General features: G+C 39.2%; 1 protein-coding gene across 5 annotated transcripts in view; it reads left to right on the plus strand.

Moving 5' to 3' along the window:
- Positions 1 to 18,106, plus strand: part of COL4A3 (collagen, type IV, alpha 3 (Goodpasture antigen)) — a 130,222-nt gene that overhangs the window by 81,476 nt on the left and 30,640 nt on the right. For all 5 annotated transcript variants that reach the window (XM_014531046.1, XM_014531045.1, XM_014531043.1 and 2 more), the window contains exons 21-34: positions 1,502 to 1,666; positions 4,144 to 4,236; positions 4,721 to 4,816; positions 5,774 to 5,844; positions 6,612 to 6,794; positions 7,309 to 7,477; positions 9,649 to 9,741; positions 10,345 to 10,446; positions 12,577 to 12,674; positions 13,755 to 13,905; positions 14,257 to 14,370; positions 14,900 to 15,067; positions 16,188 to 16,277; positions 16,591 to 16,725. In XM_014531046.1, the coding sequence (XP_014386532.1) occupies positions 1,502 to 1,666; positions 4,144 to 4,236; positions 4,721 to 4,816; positions 5,774 to 5,844; positions 6,612 to 6,794; positions 7,309 to 7,477; positions 9,649 to 9,741; positions 10,345 to 10,446; positions 12,577 to 12,674; positions 13,755 to 13,905; positions 14,257 to 14,370; positions 14,900 to 15,067; positions 16,188 to 16,277; positions 16,591 to 16,725 (1,728 nt within the window). The remainder of the gene's footprint in view (positions 1 to 1,501; positions 1,667 to 4,143; positions 4,237 to 4,720; positions 4,817 to 5,773; positions 5,845 to 6,611; positions 6,795 to 7,308; positions 7,478 to 9,648; positions 9,742 to 10,344; positions 10,447 to 12,576; positions 12,675 to 13,754; positions 13,906 to 14,256; positions 14,371 to 14,899; positions 15,068 to 16,187; positions 16,278 to 16,590; positions 16,726 to 18,106) is intronic.

The raw sequence follows: 18,106 nt of genomic DNA on the forward strand, positions 1-18,106 counted from the left end.
GCAAACATTTGATAAGCTTTGCCATCCACTATATTTTTCTTTATACCATGTTGTACATTTAAACTATTTCCTAATTTGGAAAATGAATTGTAATTAAGCAGATTGCAGAAGTATGTGTATATTACCATCCTAGTGGAAAAATAGGTGAATGGATAAATATTATGTGCACTTGCATGTGCATAAAAACATATACATCAAACTATAGACAGTGGGTATCTCTTGAAGTTACAATGGGACAAAAGGGTATTTCAGAGGACTGGCCAAAGGTTACAGAAGACTTCCTTTTACATGCCTGGCCCCTAAGTAATGAATAGATAGGCTCCTTCAAGAAGCCAGTGAGTGAAAATTATAAAGCTCTAAAGCAGTGTCAGTCAGAGGCATTTACCTTTATTTACCAAATCCTTCTGCTCAATAATCAGATTTTTCTCAGCCCCTTGGTGATGAGGTCTCTCTGCTTAACAATTAAACCGTTTTTGAGTCAGAGATTCAAGACTTCCCCCGTCCTCACATCCTCATCATCTTAGGAGAGATAGATGAAATGCATTTTGTACCACCGGGCCTGGCATCTCTCCCAGGAGGTGCCTCCTCCCCCAGCATGCCCTTCCATATCTAAGACAATTGGCAGGAATGAAGTCCAATTACAACTTTCTTTCTTCTTTGGGACACTACAAAGTAGGCATCTCATAGTCTCTAATTTAAAAGTCTACAAAGTAGCATATCCTATATAATAAAAGGTTAACACACAAATCAACTGAACAGTGGAATGACCAGTCGCTATGATGCACACTGACCACCAGGGGCAGACGCTCAATGCAGGAGCTGCCACCTGGTGGTCAGTGCGCTCCCACAGGGGGAGTGCCACTCAGCCAGAAGCCAGGCTTTCGGCTCTCCTGCCTCCGTGGCAGCACTAAGGATGTCCGACTGTCGGCTTAGGCCCATGGGGGAGCGGGTCTAAGCTGTCAGACGGACATGCCCCGAGGGCTCCTGGACTGCAAGAGGGCACAGGCCATGCTGAGGGAACCCCCCTCCCCCACACACACACACCAAGTGCATGAATTTCATGCACTGGGCCTCTAATATTGAAGAATTCTCATGAAGTCCTTTTAAGTAAAAGGACTACTGTGCATCCCAAACTCTGTTTCAGTCTCTTGTAATAAACAACTATAAATTAGCTTGTGGGCATGGAGAGTTCTGAGCTCTGCTGTTCTGTGATCATTTAACAAGGTCACATTGAAGAAAGGAAGATACTCTTAATTTTATATGCTTAATATACCTTTCAGTGGTGCAACTGTTATAAATCAGAATACATCACATTTTGCAACTGTGATCATTTAACAAGGTCACATGAGAAAGGAAGATACTCTTAATTCTATATGCTTAATATACCTTTCAGTAGTGCAACTGTTATAAATCAGAATACATCACATTTTGCAATTGAAAATAATCATATATTAATCAGGGAAAAAACTAAAATGTAATAAATTGATTATTTTCCTCCAAGGGTCATCAAAGCCTGGCCTCAGAGGAGCCCCTGGACCACCAGGCATGAAAGGAAGTAAAGGGGAGCGAGGACCCCCAGGAAAGGATGCAGTGGGGCCTCCCGGGGCCCCGGGTTGTCCTGGTTCACCGGGCCCTCCAGGGCTGCCGGGACCTCCAGGACCACCAGGTAAAATGCCTAATGGGTCCGTTTTGTGTACTTTGCCCAGTGACAGGTGTGTGCGAATCAGAGGCAGAGGGCCTCACTTAGAGCTTGGCCGTCAGCCTGTGTGAATCTTAGCAGTTAGCTTTCCACTGGTTTTGTTTTATCAGCTCTGTGGAAACAACTATGGTGGCATGACTACTCTGCAAGTGCAGCAAAGCTTTACCTAGAGTTCCCACAGACGGCAGAGTGAGAGACAGGGACACGAGTTATGGGGCAGGGAAGGAGTGACGATGATCAGGTTGGCCTAGGCCAAGGGCAACTGCTTGTTCAGTCCCTGGAGACTGTCTTCCAAGAAGCTGTGTAACTTTGTCTCAGGATAACCTGTCCCAGGGGAGAAAGAGGCAAGAATTTATCCACCAGCTCCTACCTCACCTGGGTCAAAAATATGCTCCCACAGCACTGGACTGCCCACCCCCACACCTCCAGGCTGTGTTTGCCTGGCTCGCAGGGCATCCCATGCTTTGGCATCAGCAGGGAAGCCCCAGAGCAAGAGGCTGTAGGTGTGCAGTATGGGCTCAAGACAAGATGCTGCCAGGTGGAGTGGGTCAGAGACCACAGAGCTGGGGTCCTCAGGATTTGAAGTGGTACCTGGAGGTTCAGGTTCAGGTTCAGGTGTCCTTTCCTCTCCATCTCTCTGAAGAGCCACTCAGCATCTGTATTGGCTGATAGGTACATAGAACCTATGAAAATATATGTCACTCTTGGTATTTTAAATATCCTTCCTGGCAGGTGCCTGGCAGGTGCCTGGCAGGTGCCTGGCAGGTCTTAGATTTATCCTCAACTCTCGTAATAGCCTTAAGAATTTTCTGTGTCAGGGACTATTTGAAAGGAAAGAGACATTTTTTATAGACAATATGATTACAAATGTAGAGAATCCAAAAGAATAATCTGGAAGACTTTTATTATTACTAAGACAATTCAGTTAAGTGTCTGGTTATGTGAGCAATATTTTAAAAAAATAAAAATAAAAGCGTTTCTTTAGGCCAATGACAATTTAAGAAATTATCCCATTAATAAAGGATATAATGTCCAAGAATAAATCTGTCAAGCTATGGTATAGACCTATATGGGAAACAAAGCAAAATAAAACTAAACTAAAACTCTACTACTGATTTAATAATTCTTAGTCCTCCAAGTCTTTCTCAAGATATGGGCTGTGTCCTCATTTTATTGATGGCAAGCCTGATGTGCACAGTTCTTGTACCTAATGGATGCTAAAGTCAGTATCTGGCCCCTGTACCACTCCCTCTCCCCTTGGAGACTGCCCTGGCTTGCTATCTTCTCTTGCTAAGCAACATCTGTCTGTCCACCCAGTTGCAGCTTCAAATTCAAGTCCTGCAGACAGTTTTCACTGAGCCTGCACCCTAAACACTCATGCTTAGCCCAGTTATAGAATGTTTCACATTGCCCTGTCTTTGTCAGTTTCCTCTACAAGAATCAAAGCTCCTTGAGGTCAAGGACTGTGTCTTCTCTGCTGTTTTAAGCCCCATCATTTGCTTAAAGGGGGATGGAACATTGTAGATACTCAACTATTTGTTGAATTAAGTATGAAATGAGTATGAACATGTGTTAAGTACATATAAATGTATAAATGTGTAAGTATACATATAAGTCTACATTAAGTATAAAACTGCCATCTGATTTTACTGTTTAAAGGTAACTATCCAGTCATCTTGAAGACACAGAAAACTGGATCACAAAAGGGCATTCTTTTCACAGTCAAGCAGACCTAATATAACGCACACCAAGTTCCACCCAAATTAAGTGTTTCCACTGTTACCTTGTTGAAATGACATTTTTGGCAGCTATAGGTACTGTTTTTAAATATTTAGTTTCATCAGCATTGCCTTCAACCTATATTTGAAATGGCAAGACCAAAAATTAGGTTATAGAACACAATAGTTTAAGAGAAGTCGCTATTCATGGTAACACTATAATAGCAGATAATATGTAGAAGACTGGGAAGAGCTTTCTTGGAGAGCTGCTTTAAGAATGAGAAACTCAGTCGGTGTGAACAAGCAGTGAGGAGGAAACAGGTGGCATTCTGAGTCAGAATTTTTTCCCCTCGGTATGTATGAAGCATCTACAATATATCAAGGAGATATACGTATATCGTGTATTCAACATGCACAGAAGCACGAGATTTGACCCTTTGCCTAAAAATGCTAAAGGGATAGTCTTGGAGTAATTGGAAATAGTATAATAAGGTAAATGGGTTGCTTGTGTGATGAGAAATACCATATAAATATCACCTGTGGGTGATGTGAAAGGAAAAGCTGGTCGACACGCTTCAGCCTTTCAGCTGCAGCTAAACTTCGAAGGACTCAGCTTCCAAAACAAATGGGGAAATGCATATACCATAACACATATTGCTAAAACGCCTGCTAATTGAAAAAGAAAACACTTAAAGAAATGTTTTAAAAACCAGTGTCTTTTTGTAGGTAACATCGTATATCGCAAAGGTCCCCCTGGACAAGGTGGACCTCCAGGCCACGTGGGGCCTCCAGGAATCCCAGGTGTCGATGGGCGCAAAGGTTGGTTCAATCAGTGGGGTTGTTCTATTACCATTCTCATCACCATCACTATCACTGCTTTTTTCTCCCTGAGGCAACAATGATCCCAAACAGCAGGCAGTCAGAGATGGCTTCTTTTCCAAAGGAACTAGCTAAAAGTATTCCTTTATCTGTAAAGCAGCCATTTATTTAGTAACCATGCAATAAATCATTGGCTATTCCTAGAATGTGAGTTTTATCCTGCACTGAAAGAGGGAAACATGGGCATAGTAGCTATTTTACACTAAACGGGAGTTTCTGTCGAAGAGCACCTAGAAGCTCAGAGGGATAAAATAAGCAGATGTAATAGATGAAAAGTTTTTTATTAATATGTGAAATGTCGTACATGATTTGCACTACATGGAAGAATGTTCAATGTAAGAAAGAATTGTGCAGTTGGAAACCCCCTGTCCTCTCTGTGGACGTGGTGGGGGTGTATGAGTAACCGAGCACACTCTCATTGCAGGGGAGCCAGGCCTCGTGTGCACAGACTGTCCTTGTGTCCCAGGGCCTCCGGGTCTCCCAGGGCTGCCAGGATTTGATGGCGTAAAAGGAACCCCAGGTACAGACAATTTGCCGACAAGTGTTTTTGCAAGTACAAAGGGTCCACTCACTGAATGATGTTTTCCTTGGTTTCCCTACAGCTCAAAGAATATATATAAGCAGTAAAACCATTTGGATTACTGTCAAAAAATATATATCATGGCAAAGAACTTGCAAAAAATAAATCTGAACAAATAGTTGTTAATAAACTGGCCTGAAATTCATTCAAAAGATCTTCTAAAGAAATCATCTTTACAGAGATGCTTAAATACCTATAGGAAGTTAAAATTGTACAGCAAAATGCAATTTGACAATAGATATCCAAAGTCTTAGAAAAGTGTGTACCCATTGGTCCTACAGTTGAACTTTTAGGAATTTATTGTAAAGAAAATAATTGGATAAATTTGGAGAATTAAATATCCAAAGGTATTTATCAGAGCATTGTTTACAACAGTTAAAGTTGAAAAAACAATCTAAATGTCTCAAAATAGCATTTAGCTGAATAAACGATGGTTCACCCACACAATAGGCTTATTGTGCACCCATTTAAAGTGAAGCTATAAATGTATATATTTGTCAATGTGTATGTATTTATGGATATAAAATTTTAGACTAATCTACATGAAAATTTTAGCAAATACTGTCTTCTGATGGTAGATTTATGGGTGATTTTCATTATCTTACTTCTGTTCATTTTTTTTACATTGAGCATGTATTACTTTTATCATCATAAAAATGTATCTCTTTAAAATTATAAAGACAAGAATCTTAGGAAGTTAAAATTTTTGAGCTCTTGTTTTTTTTACATTGTCTCTTATCCAAGTGATATACTCCCATTCTCTTCTTGAACTGTATGTTTTAAAATAGAAATTTGTCTTTCTTTGCTCAGAAGAAAACACCCTATTTTTTTTTTCACACACTACCTTACCCTTAGAATTGGTGTTCAATGAATATTTACCAATTCACTGCTTTGCAGGAGGACGAGGGGCAGCTGGCATTAAAGGAAGCCCAGGGTCCCCAGGAAGTGTGGGTCTTCCAGGATTCCCAGTAAGATTTCATGGTTATAAAGCTTTAATTTCAATTTGGAGAATGGAATACTCTGGCTGGAAATATGGTTGCACCACACACAGGCTATTGGTTTAGTGCCTGGCAAAGGGCAGGCACTTAACAGTTATGTGTTGATTGAATGAATGAATGAATGAATGAACAAATGATGTGTGAATGAAATAATGAATTTATAATTATTTAAAATGGTATCAGAGACAGAAAGCAGATCACTGGTTGCCCAGGACTGAGGTTGGGAACAGGAATTGACTGCAAATGGGCTTAAGGGAATTTGGGGGAGTGATAAAAATGTTTTGACACTGGACTGTGGTGTTTGTAGTATAGATATGCTAGTATACATTTATTTTAAAAATCATTGAATTGTGTTCTTACAAAGGACATATTTTATATATAAATTATACCTCAATAAAGTTGTTAAAAATTTAAATTTTGATTACAATAGCAAATCAGAAAGTTATATGTGGATAAATATATTAAATTATCCAGAGATGCATGTTAAAATTTACCACTATTCTAACAGAATCTGAATTGTGATGATTATTGTATCATATTGAATTATATTATTATGTGTGTTGCATTGAATTGTACTGTCTAGCTACCAAAAGAGAAAAAAGCTTAAAATTATATTTTTGGACCAAATAAGTGTCTAAAAAAATACATGTTTCATTAAAATTGACATTTTCTATTGAGCTTGACACAAAAACAACTCTACCCAAAAACAATGCAGACTCATGTCTCTCCCACCCTAGGGATTCCCGGGTGCTCAGGGTGATCTAGGACTTAAAGGAGAAAAAGGCGAAGCAGCTCAGCCTGAGGGAGAAGCGGGTAGTCCAGGAGACCCGGGGCCCAGAGGGCCGCCTGGCAGAGCGGGCTTGGATGGAATTCCTGGAACCCCTGGAGTGAAAGGATTACCAGGACCTAAAGGCAAACCGGTTGGTATCAACTTCTTTAAAACATACAATTTTCTTTTCAATGTTACAACCTGGAAAATATTTTAAAAGACATTTTATAAGAAAAAATTAATACAGATGGAGTGTCACCTTTGTGGAAACACCTGGTGAAAACCAAACAAACAAAGGTTTTAAGCTGCACTGATTTGATTTTTGAAAGGTACCATTACATGAGTGTCATTTCCATTTGAACTGTTGACCATGTGAGGTAGGTTTGAGGGGCTACTATCACATGGGTGGCACCCCATTGTCGGACATCTCAAGTGGGACTCAGGGTTCCCAGTTGATGAAATGTGACTGAATTCCAAAGGGCACAAAACTGCAGAAACCATAGGGCACCCTTACGTTAGTGATAATTCCCTTCAAATGCCAACTTCTCTTTAATTCAGTACTTTCTCCCTGACCGTCTAAGTGGCATTCATATTTGTGGTTATATTAATCTATGTAAGGAAATACTGGAATGAAGCACTATCCAAACATATTCCTATTGTCACAGGCCCTCCGTGGTGAGAAGGGGGACCCTGGTCCTCCAGGGGATCCTGGCATCCCTGGGTCCCCAGGACCCGCAGGACCAGCTGGACCACCAGGCTATGGACCGCAGGGAGAGCCTGGTCCAAAGGGCGCCCAAGGAGTTCCTGGAGCCCCTGGACCACCTGGAGACGCCGGTTGGTTAGTTTTCTTTCCAGTCCTGTTTTCCTGTGGGTGGGTTGATGGTTCCTAGAGCTAGTGAAGCTCCCTCAAGATCAGTGGGTGTATAGAAACTTATTCCTAAGAAGTAGAATATGTCAACCCATAGACACGGGAAAAGAACATATAGGACATATTAGAGAAAAATCTATTTTTTTCCATTACTGAGCAATTCAACTAAACTTTCCTAGGATAGTTTATATTCATTACTGACATAAATATATGGAATTAATAGATCCTAACAGATGAGTAGAAGTCAGAGTAAGCAAAGAGGTTGCATAAAACCTATGAAATTGGTCTTGAGATGCCTCTTCTAGATCTCAAGGGTCCACTAATATGATTACAAATTTGTTCTTTTTGACTCATAACCCAATAAATGAATTATAAATAAAACTTCAAAATATCTAAGACAAATGAAGAAAATTCATCTAATAGTAGTTTCAAAGTCCCGGTAACTTCGGGATCCACGTGTACTGAATGAAGTTGCTAGATTCAGGAGGGATCTGATCATCAATATTTATCTGTAGTGAAGAATGTGGCAAAAGATGAGAATTACATGTTACTGACAGTTTTTAATAAGTAATGCTACCATAATCAATTTTTACTTCTAAAGTCACTCAAAGGGTGAGACCAATGGACCAGTGGTCTCCAAATTTTTTTTAATGTTTTTATTGATTTTATTTTATTTTATTTTATTTTTTATTTATCATTTTTTATTTTGTTTTAATGCTTAAAGTACTACAAAGAGTATTACATATGTCTCCTCTTCCCCCCCCCTTGACATTCCCCTGGCCTCCCCTACCCCCCAGTGTCTTATGTCCATTGGTTATGCTTATATGCATTCATACAAGTCCTTCGGTTGATCTCTTACCCCCCCTCCCGCGCCCCAACCCTCCCCATCCAAAATTTTTTTGTAGCATCCCTCATTGTTAAAAAAAATTTTGAGAGTACATCCCCATAGTATCCATATATACATTGTATGCTGGCATTTTTGTCTACATGTGTATGTAAAGCTTATTTTATGGAGTTCAAATACATATAAAGCTTATATATATGATGTATATTTTTCTGTGCCTCACCTTTAAGGCTGCTATTTTAATCCAAGAATTGGCCAACCATGGCAGCTCACAGTCCAAATCCAGCTCACCACTTATTCATGTGTCATCCAAAAGCTAAGAATTTTTTATATTTTTTAATGTTTTGGGGAAAATTTTTTGAATACTATTTTGTGACAGGTGAAAATTATATGAAATTCCAGTTTCAGTGTCCATAAACAAAGTGTAATTGGCACTCAGCTACACTCATCCATTACATATTCTTCTTGGCCGCTCTCATGCTATGATAGCAGAGTTGAGTAGTTATGACAAAAACCATCTGAACCACAAAACTGAAACTATTTTCTATCTGGTCCTTGACTGAAAATGTTTCTCAGTCCTCTCGTAATCCATCTTCAAACCCTCTTCTATTCTTTCTAACTGTGAATCTTTAGTGAAACACTCCAATGTTCTAAAATACATTATCATCAATTTTCCCATCACACTACTTATTTTTCCTATAAATGTATAAATATATGGGCAGTACTAATCACTAACATGTTTTTAATATTGGCCACTGTGGTCAGAACATTATCTCAAACCTTGACTAGCTAGGCAGGTGTTATTTTCACAATGACACCTGAGGAAGTTATTGGAGAGGTTTGGAAATATAGCCAAACTCACAGACCTTACAAAGAGCAAAGCCAAGATTTAAACCCACATCAGCCCCACTTTGTGGTTTGTGCAATATTTCATATGTCCTTCTTATGAAAACTAGTTACCCAATAAATAAGTATCCTGCCAGTATTCACCAATATCTAAGCAGAATTCATATTATCAATTCTTTTCAGAATAGGCTCTCTTCCAATAGGCCAGCATGTTGGGCTGTTAATTAAAACAAGGCATAGACAATAATAGATGCTTATAAATATTTATCAATTAAGTTAAAAAGTTCCTATGGGCTAGTCATCGTTAAGCCAATTTTGCAGAGATTATTCTTCATATTTCTTGGAATATGTCTGTAAACCCTTTATTAGCCTATCATATATTTTTCCTCTGAACCAAGAAAAAGCTTCAATATGCACACTGATTTTATGATCATAAATCTTCTTAAGGCCCTAGGGGAGAATTCAGTGTCTCAACACCAGTCCCAGGGCTCCCAGGACCACCAGGGCCGCCAGGCCATGCTGGCCCCCGCGGTCCACCTGGTAAGTATCCTCTTTGCCAAGTCTGGTGCCTGGCATCAGACAGCACCCAGACTTTCCTGGGAAAACACTGTTCCAGTTTTAAGGAAAAATTATATTCATTGGCTCCCAAAGAGAGCACAGGCCAGTTTGTCAGATGACAAGGCAACAGACAGGGGACTTGCTCTTGTCCTTTGAAGTTACCCAGATTATTCCCATTGGTGCTTCTGATTCCAAAATGGAGTTGAAATAGTTACTTAAGAGGAATTCATGAGCAGAACAGTCTTCATGGATTTTGGTGGAGGAGCAAGGACTGGGTGCCAGCGATGACTATAGTTCCCACAGCTTCTTCATTGGAAAACTTAACTTCTTTGCCAATATGAATGGAGAGAGATTTATATGATTTAAGATATTTAGAAAAATTCTTTTAGGAGATAAATTATATTTTCAAAATTATTTGTAGTTCCTAATGATTAGCCCACTGGATAGGAATGGGGAGGAAGTCAGGGTTGTGGTAAATTCTTTTTTAATTTCCAAAAATGTCTGGGATGACACAGAAACTTAGACATTTGGTTATAAGGCAATATAAAGGAAAGTTGCTGATGTGGATGTATATGTGTTGTTAAGGCTTCCCAGGACAAACAGGAAAATGTGAACCAGGTATTCCTGGGCCTGACGGAGATCCAGGAATTCCAGGAATTGGATTCCCTGGGCCTCCTGGACCTAAGGGTAAGTTAAAAAATTTTAAAACGTAAGGTTCATTGTGGATATTTAGAAACTATAAATATGTATAGTGAATAACATAGGAAATATGCATGCTATCCTTTAAAATGATGTCTTTTATCAGTCTTAAATGGGGAAAATATCCTACAATGATGATAGATAAAAAGAGAGAGTTCACATTGATTTATGCAGCCTCATCTCAATCATATTTTTTAAATGCATAAAAATTCACCAAAGTGATTCTTCTTGATAGTGGGATTGTGAGGAATTCTTTCTTTACTTCTGAATAGATGCCTACACTTTTTAATTTATACATTTCTTCACTTTATGCATTTCTCTTATAATAAAAAAGAATATGAAATCACACACAGCTGATTTCCCCATTCACTCCAAAATAAACCACAGAAGTTATTTTTCTTTAGGAAAAAAAGATGCTGTTTCTCATCAAAGGGAAAACTCTCCAAAGAAATGCAGCGGCTCCCCACTGACAAGTGCATACACACACACACACACACACACACACACACACACACACACACATCAAGTCTTATCTGGGGTGATATATGAGTAACCTCAGTCACTGGGCTGTTGCATACAATTTCAGGTTTTATAATATTTTCATGTTTTTTTCAGTATTATTTAAGGTGTTTGTTGAAATAATAATCCGAGATTATTATGCTAAGTGAAATCAGCCATTCAGAGAAGACAAATACCATATGATCTCAATATTATGTGGAATCTAATGAACAAAATAAACTTATGAGCAAAATAGAAACAGAGGTGTGGATACATGGAACAGGCTGACAACTGTTGGAGGGAAAGGGGCAGGGCAACTGGATGAAAGAAGATGAAGGGATTAGCCAAAAATCATATATACAAAATACATAGACAACAGTGTGGTAAGAGCCAGAGAAAAAGGGAATGGGGCCTAGGTAGAGGTGGGCAAATTGGGAGACAATGGGGATGGAAAGAGACTTTGGTGGGTGCACAATGCAGCATGCAGATGTTTATTGAAACCTGTATGATTTTGTAAACCAATGTCACCCAGTAAATTCAATAAAATAACTCAAAAAAAAAGAAATGATAATCCTTTTTTTGGTGTTTTATCTCTTAAATTAATGTATCATCAGTATTTACCATGCATCAGTTCTGCCCAAACATGGGAATATTGATCTCAATTTATGAGTATGTACTTGAAATGAAAAACCTAATCAGATTTTTCATGTGGTCCCAAGAATGTCTTTGACTGAAATTCCTTGCCAGTGACCTCTGAAGCAACCCAGCCTGGCCCATGTTTTTGCCTCGTCCTTCTTGGACCCTGCATGAAGAAAATTGCCTCCTGGCTGTATCCCCTCTGGAGTCACCTTCACGAAGGAGACTCCAAACTGGGCACCGGGACTAGCCTAAGAGCTCCTGGAAACAAGAGAGTCCGAATTTCCCATTTAAACCTAATGAAGCCCATAAACTAACTGTTAATTAAAATTTGGTCAAATTAGGGGCATAAAGGAACTCTCTGAAGGCAGCTTTGCTCCACCCAGGGTTTCCTCTTCTGAACCACAGAACAGAAAAAATGATGTGTGTGACTTCTTTCTCAATTCTCTCGTCATAAAGCAAAAGAGACAAGTTAACTCATTACATTCAGTGGCTGCTATAGGGCATTAGGAAGTAGTTCTCTTGAGCAACCCATGGTGAGAAAGGTTAGGTAGGTACTGGAACTGCTTTATATCTTGATATGGGTTGTGTGTGTGTGTGTGTGTGTGTGTGTGTGTGTGTGTGTGTGTGTGTGTGTGTAAATATGTATTTGGCTATATATTGAATGTAAAATATGCTTCTTAAAGAAAAAGTCCCTCCAATGGTCAACTGAGATCAGTGGTTTAAAAAAATACTGAATCAAAATTGTAGTGATGTTAAACAACAAAAATGGAGAAGGTAATTTTAAAAATTGGGAACCAATGTAATCTGATTTGGAATTGAATTTTTAAAAATTGCTAATTTAGCCATTGGCTTTTTCATCACTCAAACTTCCATAAAACATTTATAGCTACTTGCCTCATGACATAAGGTAAAATAAAAGAGATACTGCCCAAAATCTTTTAATAAGACTAATCATGCAACCTTTATTTTTTTTCCCTGTAGGAGACCGAGGTTCTCCGGGAACTAAAGGATCACCAGGTTGTCCTGGAGAAATGGGAAAGCCAGGGTTACCTGGAAGTCCAGGCCTCCCAGGAGCCAAGGTCTTTGAGAATTAAAATTCAGACTGAAATGGGGAAGAGGAGGAACAATTACAGTTGGCCAGTTAGGATGTTCCTGCCAGTCAGGATGCTCTGTGTAGAAATTATCAATATACTTGTAAATGATAAAGCAGATGAATTTTTTAAAGTTTTTTAACTATTCCTCCCTTTTAGAAAGGAAAACAGAAAGTGTTAAGACAGGTTTGCCTTTCTATTTCTTCCTTAACCTTCAGAAACATACATATTTAAAATGGGAGAACTTGCCCTAACCGGTTTGGCTCAGTGGATAGAGCGTCGGCCTGTGGACTGAAAGGTCCCAGGTTCGATTCCGGTCAAGGGCATGTACCTTGGTTGCGGGCACATCCCCAGTAGGAGATGTGCAAGAGGCAGCTGATCAATGTTTCTCTCTCATCGATGTTCCTAACTCTCTATCCCTCTCCCTTCCTCTCTGTAAAAAATCAATAAAATATTTTTTTAAAAAAAGAAAATGGAAGAACTCTAGAAAGAAACGTGGATAGTTATGAGAAAACTCAAGCATAGAGACATCTAGATTGTTACAGAAAATCCCACAGTATTATGAAAAAGTAGGGGATCTAAAGAATTATTATGCATAAATTTATAGAAAAGTCAGCAACTAGAGTTGAAAAAGGAGAGTTGATAGAATGGTAGTGACTGTGAAAAAAGGTACTTAGGATCTCCATAATGAAGATGTTATCTTCAAGTAAATAGCCCTAAAGACAAGCCATTCTATATGTATAAAAGGCTAAGTGACTGACCGTACGTACATCTGACAGGCCGGTACATATGACCTGCACTGGAAATTTAAAAATAGATGTTGACTCACACATGTGTGATACATATAAAGCTCCTGCAGGCGCCAATCACATGTGTGTTTTAATTTTATAATACTATATTATATATACTATTTTGACATGTAATTTTTTCTGTAACGTAATTACCGCACGAATCTTTCTTCTAATTAATTTCTTTTCGATGTGCACAAATCCATGCACCAGGCCACTAGTAGTCAATAAATATCTAGAAGCATTATATAATAATCCTAACACCATTTCTGTGCCACAGGGAGAACCAGGACTAGCCATGCCTGGAGAACCAGGAACACCAGGTTTTCCAGGAGAAAGAGGCAATTCTGGGGAAAATGGAGCAATTGGACTCCCTGGACTTCCAGGTCTCCCTGGAATTCCAGGAACTGGAGGGCTTGATGGACCACGAGGTACTTTTCTCCACTGTGAGCTTTGCTAAAATGCAACAAATTGAATGTGTAGGTGCCAGTCAGGATGCTCTGTGTAGGGGTGAAGAATTCTCAAACAAAGTTCTAGATGAATAAATAGAATCTGTGGGGCTTAATTATTTCTCCACTCAACATTGTTGCTCCACCTTTGTTCCTTCTTCCCTTCTTTGTTCCTTCTTTCCTTCTTAATGAGTGTTCTCTGTATAAGACATATTAATGATAATAAATATTGGCCCAATTTAGGGGGGGGGGGTTACAGGAGAATACTTGGGATAGCAATTCTAGGACCTTGGATTTTGGCCCCGGAATATATTCTTGGACTCTCTTTTGCAGGGGATCCAGGGAAGCCTGGACCACCTGGAGAAAAAGGACTCTCAGGGAGATGCACAGAGGGTCCCAGGGGACCCCAAGGACTTCCAGGCTTAAATGGATTGAAAGGGCAACAAGGTAAGAGGAGGGCCTCAAAACCAGTCCTAGATGGGCAAGTGGCCTTGGACTCCTGCTAGGTGCTTTGCTGTTTGACTCTGGAACTGTCCAGCAGCAAGTCCTGACCACTGCTCATGGGAACTGGTATGAAACATAAACCTTGTTTTCATGGATTTGTTACAGTGAGGACTCACGCATGGTGAGTGGCACTGAATGTGTTCTGTAAGTTCAAGACTAAGGAAAAGTCATTAAGTGCAGTCCCAGGATATGCCCGCAGAACTAGAAAATAGATCTAAATTTTACATTTTTATTACTACAAGAGTCATTGAAACAGAGAATGCTAAAGCCAGAAGAGATCTTAAAAATTTTATAGGAGGGGACATTAACTAACCAATCAATCCATCCATCCGATGAGGATGTGTTTTATTTAGCCCCAAATCACAAAGCTAAATATTTACAGCCATAAAATATTTCTTTAGTTGGTGGGGAAAGTACTTGTGTGTCCATTCCTTTATTTCATTCATTCATTCATTCATTCATTCACATATAGGCAGAAAAGGTGAAGCAGGACCAAAGGGAGACCCAGGGATTCCAGGTTTGGATAGGTCAGGACTGCCTGGAGAACCTGGACCACCAGGAATGCCAGGTCATCAAGGCGAGATGGGACCACCTGGTCAAAAAGGATATCCAGGAAACCCAGGATTTTTAGGGCCACCAGGTATTTTCTTCTGCTTTTATTTATTTATGTTTATTTTTCAATTACAGTTGACATATAATATCATATTAGTTTCAGGTATTCCACTGAAACTAATGATTATTTTTGCTGTGTAATCCTTTTTATATGTTACTACTAAAATAGATTTGCTAGTATTTTGTTGAGAATTTTTGCATCTATATTTACAAGGGAAATGGGCCTGTCTTTTTTCTTTTCTTATGATGTTTCTTCCTAGTTTTGGTGTCAGGGTAATGCTGGTCTTATAGAACAAGATGGGAAGTGTTCCCTCCTCTTACATTTTCTAGAAGAGTTTGTGGAAAAGGTATATTTTTTTAAATGTTTGGTAGAATTCATCAGTGAAGTGATCCAGTTCTGGGCTTTTCTTTGTGATAATTTTATAAATTACTAATTCAATTTATTCATTTGTTATGGGTCTAAACAGATTTTCTATTTCCTCTTGAGTCAGTTTTAGTAATCTGGGCATCTCTAGGAGTTTGTCCATTTTCTGTAGTTTATCTAATTTGCTGGCATATGGTTATTCATAGCATTCCCTTATAGTCCATTTTATTTCATCATTGTGTTGACAGTTAATATGTTTCAGAAGAATATTCCAATATTCTCCTGGCATGTAACCTCACTGACCTTTCCTCTAGAGAAGAGTATAGGTAACAACTTAATCTGCAAGTTATCCTTTCATTCATATGATTGAGCTGTTATCACATGCCAGCACTGTTCTAGGCCCTAGGGACATATCAATGGACAAGTTCCACCTCTGACAGTGAGTGAGACAATAATAAATACATTAGTTATAAGTTCAACTCTAGACAACAGCTATGGAGAAAATAAAATGAGCTATTGGTCTTGGATGGGGAGGAGGAATAGTCCAAAACATAAACATATTCTATTCTTATCCACAAATGTGATCTGCTACCAATGACTTCCACATACATGATGTAATAAGAGACTGGTTACTGACCCATCTCCTAGACAATTATGGTTATTTTCTTATTTACAGAAACCATTCCTTCAGCTCCCACTTTCTCCTTCTAAGTATAATTTATTTTATGGAGAAAGCACTTGCTTTTCTCATTCTGAATATGCTTTGTGTTACTTGTTTCAACAGGTGAAAGAGGTACCATTGGGATGATGGGCTACCCGGGCAACATTGGCCTTCCGGGGCCTCCTGGGACCCCAGGCTCCCCAGGACAGAAGGGTAAGTGATGGAAGAGCTTTCCAGTTATCAGGCGGAAGGAACAGCAACATAAGTTATGTTTTATTCTCTGAGGGTAAACTAGTTCTGAGGAAACCATGTATTTGATTTTGCTGTTTCCTGTTTTCCTTTTTCTCAATTGAACGGGATCATTTTTTTCCCTACAGGCTGTTTTAGGAAACTATTTATGAAGGTCTCAGCACTGTCAAGTGTTTTGGCTTGTTTGTTTTGTTTTATGGTAAGCACTGTTAACTTTTGCATCCTTATGAACTACTTAAAGAATTAAGGAACTGCTGTGGTTCCTCCTGTCTTACAGGTAGCTTTGGAATCCCAGGAGCAAAGGGTGAGAGAGGACCCCCAGGAGCCAAGGGGGAGAAAGGAGCTAAAGGACTTCCCGGGCCTTCTCAAATATCTCACTTAAAGGGGGACAAAGGAGAACCAGGCCTCAAAGGTACAGACTGCCTTACATTTAGAACCAGAACATCAGAGCTGATTCTAAAACTGAGAATTATCCAGGCAAACCCTTCCAGTTGGCAATTGAGAACAGTGAGGGCCAGTGTTTAGTGTCCTGTCCACAGTCCCATAGCCAGTTGGTGGCCCAAGCCTGAACTAGAACTGGGTCTCATGTGCCTTGCACAATAATATGTTGCCTCTTTAATGCATAAGTCTTTATTTCTAAGTCCACTCTGCATTTTGGTCAGCTGTTTTTAAATTTTCCCTAGTCAGTTTTTAAACCGTAAGTCTCAAAACCCGTATTTGCCAAGTAAGTTGAAAAATAAACCCTTAGGAAGTTCCACATAAAAACCTTCCCTGCCTGAAATAGAAACCTCCACTCCACATTCCACTATATTCCATCAGCCGTCAGGATTAATTTTTCTCATTTGCATCCCAAATTGCTTCTCATGCTCAAAATCCTTTGGAGAAGACTGTTTTATACATTTTAAGAAAGCCTGCCTTACGGTCTCCTTGACCAATTTTAATCCCAAGTAATTTTAGAAAAAAAGAGAATTGCTGGGTAAAATGAAATATTTGCAGATTAAGCTTTCATAGCAGGGAACAATAAAGAAAAATGAACATCTTCAGTTGCAAAACCATATTGTGTTGAGTAATTTTGAGAAGTGGGATTGTAGTCAAGAAATATTTTTATGCTTATAACATAAAGATGGATAAAGATTTGCTTAACAAATTCTGCACAAGGTGCTGTAGGCCTCTCTAATTTAAATACAACCCATTTTTGAAATCTTAATTTCTCAAAGACTCAAAGGCATCCACTGCAAATGGATGAGGTATTGAGGGTGCAGGTAAGCACAACTGTGGTCCTCTCCTAAAGGAGTCTGCAGGGGAGACGCAGGTGTGTGTATGAAAAGGCAGTGAGTAATATTTTTTGATCTAGAAAATAGTGTGATCAAAGCCATGTTCTACAAAAGCAGGACAGTGTTGTGGGAAGTTTATGAGTTCTCCCGCCTGTGGAACTGGGTTCAAGTCCCAACACTACTACTGATGGACAGGGCGCCTCTAGCTTAGTCCGTTGACTTCTTAGGCCAGTTTTCTCATCTCTGTACTCTATCTGGGGAGGCTTGAGGATAGACTGAGAATGCCTGCAGATTAAATAAGATAAATAAAAGAGAATAGTGTCTGTCATATGCTAATTAGTTAATACACCATAGTTATAATAAATGGACTGAGAATGGGATAGTGTAGACACAAACATGGTCCTCTGGCATCACTAAGATAAAGCAAGAAGAAGTTATATTTAGGCCACTAATTCTTATAATGCTTGCTAATTGCTGGTTTTGTTTGAGAGCTAACTCATGCCAGCTACTGTGCTAATA

The sequence above is a fragment of the Myotis brandtii genome, unplaced genomic scaffold, assembly GCF_000412655.1.
Source record: "Myotis brandtii unplaced genomic scaffold, ASM41265v1 scaffold79, whole genome shotgun sequence".
In the NCBI taxonomy this organism is placed as follows: Eukaryota; Metazoa; Chordata; class Mammalia; order Chiroptera; family Vespertilionidae; genus Myotis; species Myotis brandtii.